This window comes from Euphorbia lathyris, chromosome 5 (assembly GCF_963576675.1).
Source record: "Euphorbia lathyris chromosome 5, ddEupLath1.1, whole genome shotgun sequence".
Classification (NCBI taxonomy): domain Eukaryota; kingdom Viridiplantae; phylum Streptophyta; class Magnoliopsida; order Malpighiales; family Euphorbiaceae; genus Euphorbia; species Euphorbia lathyris.
In genome coordinates, this window is record NC_088914.1 from 39,361,530 (window position 1) to 39,370,041 (window position 8,512).

General features: G+C 36.4%; 1 protein-coding gene across 3 annotated transcripts; it reads left to right on the plus strand.

The window, feature by feature from the left end:
- The first annotated feature begins 203 nt into the window (after nt 1–203).
- On the plus strand, nt 204–8,258 carry LOC136229111 (E3 ubiquitin-protein ligase COP1). 3 transcript variants are annotated; one of them, XM_066017680.1, is made up of 13 exons: nt 207–690; nt 996–1,073; nt 1,545–1,700; nt 1,931–2,275; nt 3,563–3,720; nt 3,840–3,905; nt 4,828–4,906; nt 5,734–5,889; nt 5,998–6,096; nt 6,386–6,490; nt 6,972–7,151; nt 7,659–7,769; nt 7,851–8,258. In XM_066017680.1, exons 1-13 carry the CDS (start codon nt 367–369, stop codon nt 8,019–8,021), a joined length of 2,028 nt encoding a protein of 675 aa, XP_065873752.1. In that variant the 5' UTR covers nt 207–366; the 3' UTR covers nt 8,022–8,258. The 3 variants fall into 3 exon arrangements, with proteins under 3 accessions (XP_065873753.1, XP_065873752.1, XP_065873754.1); XM_066017682.1 differs by having other exon boundaries at nt 552–690; nt 1,541–1,700; XM_066017681.1 differs by lacking the exon at nt 7,851–8,258 and having other exon boundaries at nt 204–690; nt 7,641–7,769.
- The last annotated feature ends 254 nt before the right edge of the window (nt 8,259–8,512 follow it).

Here is an 8,512-nt window from a genome sequence, read left to right on the forward strand (position 1 = left end):
ATATATCAATTTATTTATTTATCTAAATTATATAAAAGTTTTATATCCCGTGCATGGCACAGTTTCGACTAGTTTTAGTTTACATCATTAAGCAGCTTATCAACGACATCAATGGCCATGCGTGTAATTGATACTATCAAACTTTATAAACGGTGAGTAAAAGAAATGCAAAAATGATGGATTATTTTCCAGCGGGCACAACAGATGCAATATAACGTGGAGGGTTCTCCCCCTCATAAACTATAATATGGACCCCACCTTGCTTCTTATTTTTCTCTTCTCTCTCTCCCATCTCTGCCTCCGCCTGTGTTTCCGAATGCACTTCTGCACAACAAACACACCCGAATTACGAAATAGTATACACTAATGGAAGAGTTTTCAACGGGCCCCGTTGTACCGGCGGTCAATTCTGAGCTAAAACGATCTTCCTCCGCCGCCGCCGCCACCCTCGGTGCTTTTCCTGAGCATACTTCTCAGGCAGAGGAGGAGGAATCTGGATTCTCAGAGTTGGACAAGGATTTCCTATGCCCGATTTGCATGCAAATTATTGAAGACGCGTTTCTTACTTCTTGTGGCCATAGTTTTTGCTATATGTGCATTATTACTCACCTCCGCAACAAGAACGATTGTCCTTGCTGCGGCCATTATCTCACTAGCAACCATCTCTTCCCTAATTTCTTGCTGCAAAAGGTTTGATCCTTTTTTTATTACTATTAACTAATTCCAATTTTTGTTCTCTGGTTTTCACTTCTTTTTCGTCCTCCAGTGATAGTTTTGATTTTGGGATTTTGTTCTCCGTCGCATTTTCTGGCTCAGCTGAACGGAAATCAGCATCATAACTGACCTTACCATTTGATTGTCTCAGCTGAACGGAAATCAGCATCATAATTGACCTTAGCATTTGATTGTCTCATTGAAGTAGAATTTGTATTTTGAAATTATTTACTTGGAAATGCCGCTTATTGTTATACGGTTTCTCTGTACCACATTTCTAGTTATTGAAGAAAGCTTCTGCTCGTCAAATTTCAAAACATGCGTCTCCGGTTGAGCACTTTCAGCAAACACTACAACAGGTCAGTTGTTGAATGTTAATGAATCCGTTACTTTCAGCAACTTTCTTATGCATGGCTTTGGTTTTGTTGCTCCGAACTGTCCAACGGCCATTTAGATTTGGAGAATTATTAATAGATATGGAGATTTTGAGATCGTGTTAAAGTAGATTATGAGATTTTAGTTCCTTTTTACAGAAATCTTTGAATGGAATGCTTGTAGATGTATCCTTGACTTTAGAAAGTAAGTGAAATTTTGGTGTGTTTAGCTTTCTAGAGACATTTATCAAGCTTATGGTCACTCAAATTTGAAAGAAGTTCATTATAAATTAAAAATCAAAATTCTGATTGCTTGTCCTCGTGTCTTCAGTTCCAACTCTGAAGCTTCTTTTTGAACATATTGTTTATGGAATCTAGTGACCAACAAACTTGTGCATAGCAGTAGATGAGATTGTTAATCTGTTTATGTGACACATTCTTGTGATCCTTAGTCAGGGTTTGGAAATTTCAATCAAGGAGCTGGACGCTCTCATGTCCCAACTGGGAGAGAAGAAGAGGAAAATGGAACAGGAAGAAGCTGAGAGAAATATGCAAATTTTGCTCGACTTTTTGCAGTATTTACGTAAGCAAAAAGTTGATGAATTGAACGAGGTAAGTTGTTATAAGTTGCAACAAATTCCACCATTACATTTTTGAAAGAATATTTAGTGCTTGTCCATTAGATTTTGATGTCCAAGCCTTACGGATTAAGTGATAGTTCCTAGGGTTTGCTTTTTTATTTTGGTACTATTAGAATTGTCTTCGATGTGTTTGTTGATTGCAATATTAGTTGCAAGAGTTGCATTAAATTGTATTAATGGATATCTCTTTTCTTTGTGTAGGTGCGGACTGATCTCCAGTATATTAAGGAGGATATTGAGGCTGTAGAGAAACATAGAATTGATTTATACCGTGCTAGGGATAGATATAATGTGAAATTGACTATGTTGGAAGATGATCCCAGTGGAAGAAAACTGTGGCCTCCTTCTATAGAGAAGAGCAACAGCGGTATCATCAGCAGTTCCTTTAATCCAAGAGGGATGACTGCAGGGGGTCATCCAACCAAGAAAATGGATGGTAAAGCTCAAGTAAGCTCCCATGCGCTTCAGAGAAAGGATCCTTTAGTTGGGTCTGATTCACAATATAGTCAGTCAGCTGTAGTTAGGAAAAAGCGGGTCCATACACAGGTTAGTAATCCTTAAATTTTTCATCTGCAGTGCAATCTTGAATAATGCCAATATGAGAAATTTAAGATTTCAATTAAAAGGTTTAGTAGGGTTGGGTGGCAGAGGCAGGGGTGCTAAATCATGTTGACGAACTATATTGGAAATGAGTACCAACAGTATTCTGGTTGATGCTGCAGTTCCTGATTTTAATTGTGATTGGCCATGTATTTTTCCATTAGTAAAATATAAGTTTAAGCAGTTCCTGTCTTCCTGAAATTTTATGCATTTATCCTATTGTGCTCTTCAATTTCAGATTTGTTTTGGTAAGCCCCTGAATTTTATAATTGAAATCTATTAAATCCATTTTTAACTCAGAAAAACACATGATACTATTATAGAAATAATTGGACTCAATTGACTCTAATTATAAAGTGCAGGGGTTCAATAGAATAGATTTGAAGTTGAGGGACTGGACATAATAGCACAAATTGATAAGGTTCAGGGGCTTAATAGAACACATTTGAAATTGAGTGGTTCAATAGCCTGAAATTTGTAAATTTCAGGGCATAGTTATTAAAGGTGTTTGACGCACTAAGGCGCAAGGGGGTTCTGGAGCCTTGGTGCACGACAATGGCGCCCCCCTGAGTGACAAGGCGCATTAGCAAAATAAAATTTATAAAAGTAGAAATGATAATGTTTAAATTATAGGAAATGATAAGTTCTAAAATCAAAATGCAATAAATACTAAACCATGACAATACCCATCATAAATATTTTCTAAATGCAATAAACCCCATATTCTAAATCTATAAGTTCAATTGTTCAACTAAATAGTAAATTCTAAATCGACTAGTAGTTAATTCTCATCAAAACCTGTTCAGACTGGATGTGATAATCCAAGGGTGAATGTTAAACCTACTTTAGGAACCCTATGTCACAGATGCGCCCCCCTGATCATTGTTCCTTGGCGCACAATGGTGCGTGCCAGGGTAACAGCGGCTGCCATTTGGGTGGTATGGCACTACGCCTGTTGCCATGTGCGCCATGCGCCTTTAGAGACTGCGGTTTAGGGGCTTAAAAATTGAGTATGCCTATTCTATCTGCAATGCAAATTTCAGGATTCACATTGAATAACCCGTATCATTTCGCAGCAAATCATTAATATTAGAGAATTATCATAAGATTTCAACTTATTGAGTATCCATATGAATTATTTGTTGCGTAGAGAAGTGTTGAATTTATCTGAATGGCTTCATTAGATCCTTTCTCTCTCACCATAGATTGATTCGCATCTTCATGTGGCTACAGTTCAATGACCTGCAAGAGTGTTACCTACAAAAACGCCGTCAGATGGCAAACCAACCTCATAACCACCAAGAAAGGGATAAAAATGTCATGCAGAGAGAAGGCTATAGCTCGGGCCTTGCAGATTTTCAATCTGTCCTCAGTACCTTCACTCAGTACAGGTATCAACAATGATCAGCATTTTTACCTAAGCAGTATGTTTTTAGTTGGAAAATACTCGTGTGTTTATTTTCGTTCACATGTGATTTATGTCGATGTTTCCTTTTATGTTTGGAACCAGTCGGTTAAGGGTTATTGCTGAGCTCAGGCATGGGGATATATTCCACTCAGCCAATATAGTGTCAAGGTGAGTTGATTGTTTTTTCATGATATAGTTTCTGTTTTGGGTGATTTTTTCTATAAAATATTTGTTTTTTTCTGCACAAGGTGTGATATTCAATATAAAGTTTCAGTTATGAAAACTATATAGAAACAAATATCAAGTTTAGGTAAGTGACAAGTGATTTGCTTTGAAAAAAGGTAGCATTTCTGTCATTGTTTTATATATTGAGGCCAGTTAGGCCTAACCTAATTGATCTTCCTATGCTTTTGAGGATACGGAGAGTGGGAAAGTTCCCAGCTTGTGGGCAACCCTGGTTGTGTAGCCAAAAGTTTGCTGGGGCTAACTATTGAAATATATAAAAAGTTTACATATGTTGATAACCTCTCAAAACCACTCCACATTGGGAAAAAATCGTTTATCCCATCTAATTAACTTGTGTACCCTTCTAAGATCTTCTCTCTGCCTATGGGTGACTCATATATATACTTTATAAGTGTAGAACAGTGAAGAACTGCTAATCTTTACTTTTGGCTTAGGAATTCTCTGCCTGCACTTAGCTTTTTGCAGTTTGATCTGGTTGCAGTATTAGACAAGCCTGATGCCTGAACCTATTGTGTTGTGTAATTGCAGAGTGCAGTTTTCATTCATCCTCACTATCTATCTCTATCTCTTAGAGATTTGATGAAGAAAAGTAGAGTGGCAGCCTACTCTCTTTTTTTTTTCTAAAATGATTTTATACCAAGATAAGAGTTTTATGGATATTATATTTCTACTTGCTAAATTAATGGATAGGGACAATCCTGTTGTTAGCCTTTCCCACCTTCACATAAAAAAGCAATACCGATAATAAATAGAATTCCCAAGCAGTGGTTCTTGTGCCCGTGACTTGTCTTTCTACAGTAGTTAAATCTGCTCAAACTCATCTACTGAAAATGATGGATTGCAGCATAGAATTTGACCGTGATGATGAACTGTTTGCTACTGCTGGAGTTTCAAGGCGGATAAAAGTTTTTGACTTTTCCATGGTAAATAATTGATTGAGGTCTTTTATGTTTTTAAATATTTGTATCCTTTGCATTTCTAATGGTTGATTTATGATATATAAAGGGCATTTCACAAAAATTATTCAAACATGAGTATTGTTTATCAATTTTAGTCAATTCTTGTAATTTTGTGCAAGGATATATTCAATTCATCCACATGACTCTGATTAATCTAGAAACTATTCATTACCTAATATTTGTAACAAATTGGCGGTGCCGGCAAACAAAAATGTAAGTGCCCCTGAGTACTGCTGGGTAGCAATAGAGGTAGGAGCTAAAGTTCTAACAGATTTGCAGGGTCAATTAATGGATAATGAAGTTAGAGAGGATTGACTAAAATTGATAAGCAATGCAAACTTTTTGATTATTTTTGTCAATTGGCTGGATATGAATTATAACAAACATGCCAGCTGTTGGATCATTGTTTTTGTCAGTTCATTGTAGCTTGTCATACACTTGTAGAAACCATGGTGTAGAAAGTGGAAGCTAGATACTATCAAATAAGAATTGATCTGACTTCTTACAATCTCTTAAAATTCTTTGATTTCATATAGATTCTGGGTGAATTAGCAATATATGTAACAAATTGAACCTCTTTTCTATGCTTAAAACAAATTTAATTGTAAAAATCGGAACAGTTTCCTCCCATTTTATATGTTACTCACATTTATAAGAGGACAATAGTACTTGCTGCAAGCAATTTTGGTTTCTGCATGTACATGTTCTGCTTATGGGATTGTTGCTCAGGTTGGTCCATGCATGATAATTTTCTGTTCCCTACCTGTGCCTATCCTGTTTTTTCTTTCCAGGTTCTGAATGACCCTGCGGATGTGCACTGCCCTGTAGTTGAGATGTCAACACGTTCTAAACTTAGTTGCTTGAGTTGGAACAAGTTTGCTAAGAATCAGATAGCTAGTAGCGATTATGAAGGAATAGTAACTGTTTGGGATGTTACAACTAGGCAGGTATTTGGATTTTTTTTTTCCCAGTATATTTCCTATTGAGTCAAAATTTATTCTCTATTGGATATTTTATCACAGTTTATTCAACAATTATGCATAAACCTTGTGCAGAGTGTAATGGAGTATGAAGAACATGAAAAACGTGCTTGGAGTGTTGATTTTTCTCGCACAGATCCCTCAATGCTGGTTTCTGGTAGTGATGATTGTAAGGTGTGGTATAACTCTTTGGTATCCCTGTCCAAGTTCTTCCTTATGTTCCTGAGAGGGCATATATAACTTGATTCATTGAAAAGAACAAAGCCAAGTGAAATTGTTATATGTGCTTTAGTATATACAGCTAGAATTATTGTGTGTTGGACTAAAGTTGGCCTGGTAATGCTTGTGCTATAGGTATATCACTTCTAGAAAAGGAAGAGAACAATTGTGTGGAACTAATTCTTTTCAGCTTGTGGAGCAGTACATTTCAGTTAACTATAGTGTCTTTGCTTGAAATAATCAGGTAAAAGTTTGGTGCACAAATCAGGAAGCTAGTGTCCTCAATATTGACATGAAAGCAAATATTTGTTGCGTGAAGTATAATCCTGGATCTAGCAATTACATTGCGGTATGCTCCTCTCAATCATTCATGTATGATGTATGAAATCATTTTGTCTGCTGTTAAGTGCCAGTGTGCCACAGATTAGTTCTTTTACTGCTGTTGCTTAGAAAATGATTAACTTCTTTTCTATGCCTGAGAATTGGAATCTCAGGTTTCATACACCAAAAGTTTTTTAAGCATGGAGAAGCAAGCAAGATATATTGCTATTTGACTTTTACATTTGAGTTTTCATTGGCGTGTCGCTTAAATTTCCGTGGGCCCAAATAGGAATGTTAAAGAGTTAGATAATAGATGGGCTGGCTAGCCATAGGCTTAAGCATTATATTGAAAGAAACATGCTTTTATGTAGGTTGCTTCCTTTTGCTGTATATATTGCAAATGTCAGCATAGCGTATCAAATTGTTAACATGTGCCCTGATTCAATAGTCTGGCATTGGTGTGCTGTTGATTTTGCATCTGCAACCTTGAAATCTTGATCTTTCTACAGGTTGGTTCAGCAGACCACCATATTCACTATTATGACTTGAGAAACACCAACCAGCCATTGCATGTATTCAGTGGGCATAGGAAAGCTGTTTCCTATGTGAAATTCTTGTCAAACGGTGAGCTTGCTTCAGCATCTACAGACAGCACCTTACGATTATGGGATGTGAAGGAGAATCTTCCTGTAAGTAATTTTTTTCTTTTTTTTGCTGAAGTAAATTGGATGTGTACTTCTGTCTTTCGTTTTTGTTCTTGTTTTTGTAATTAGTGTTATGCTTGAACATCAGAAGTTGGGACAGTGCATTCATTAATTTTTGCATAATTAACATTGAAGAACTTGATTTGGAAAATATGAAGTTGAACTAGTCAAATTGTTGATGAAGAAAATAAGATCTGTATGGTCCAATAGGTTTAGTATTTCTTAGTTTTTGGAGCATTGGCAGAACCAGTCCTTGATGGAAAAATAACATATGCTAGTTGGTGGTTGAAACTACAAGTAATATTTTTAAGGAGATGGCAATCTGATTATGATGTGTTTCCGAATGCGCATATCCTGAATTCCTTTTTTTTAACCTCTTGTTAAGGTGGTCTAAGCAGTCTTTGATAATTTCTTTCAACTCTTTGTTTGTCTAATAAAGCATTTGGAAGAAACTGGCCTATACATTAAACGCAGTTTGCGTAATGCTTACAGGTTCGTACCTTCAGAGGCCACACTAATGAGAAAAATTTTGTGGGTCTCTCAGTAAATTGTGATTTCATTGCATGCGGCAGTGAAACAAATGAAGTTTTTGTCTACCACAAGGTTAGCTATACAAACAAAAAGGTCCTTTCTTTTTTTGGTGCGGAAGCTAAGTCAAATGATCTTCTGGAATTTAATTTGCAGGAAATCTCGAAACCTGTTACATGGCATAGATTTGGTTCACCTGAAATGGAAGATACGGATGAAGATGCTGGATCTTACTTCATTAGCGCAGTATGCTGGAAGAGTGATAGTCCTACGATGCTGAGTGCAAATAGTCAGGGTACTATCAAAGTATTAGTTCTTGCAGCTTAAGTAAATGACAAAAGGGTAAAGCAAAATGAAATCAATGTATGAAAGATTTATTTAGTGCTTTCAGTGATGATTTGGCTATATCATGTATATAAACATTGGAGGAGTTGGAGCCTTGGAGGGGGCCCTGGGTGTTTTGGAAGCCTGTGTTCCTTTTTTTTTTTGACGGCAGAAAAATGTACAAACGGTCACCCACATAATGTAGTTGTTAGATGATCCAAATTAAACACGGTAATTCAAGAGCTGGAATACCTTGCAGCAAAGTCATAGTTTCTACACGAAGAAAACATGCTTTACCTTGACTGTTCATTTGATTTTACACCCGAAGATAAATAGTACTTGTTTATAATGGATGATTGTTCACTTGTCACGTTTTACGGCCACAACTTAACTCTAACGATTAGAAATTGGTAATTGTGTTCAACAGTCTTATTCTAATATTAAATCCAGTATTCAAAGTAATCCCCTCTCTTGAGAGTTTTCTAGGTTAGTGA

Coding starts and splice junctions, on each gene's coding strand:
- LOC136229111 (XM_066017680.1), top strand. CDS start 367: ATGGAAGAGTTTTCAACGGGCCCCGTTGTACCGGCGGTCAATTCTGAG. Junction 3,721..3,839: donor AGTACCTTCACTCAGTACAG/GTATCAACAATG, acceptor GTTTGGAACCAG/TCGGTTAAGGGTTATTGCTG. Junction 6,491..6,971: donor GATCTAGCAATTACATTGCG/GTATGCTCCTCT, acceptor ATCTTTCTACAG/GTTGGTTCAGCAGACCACCA.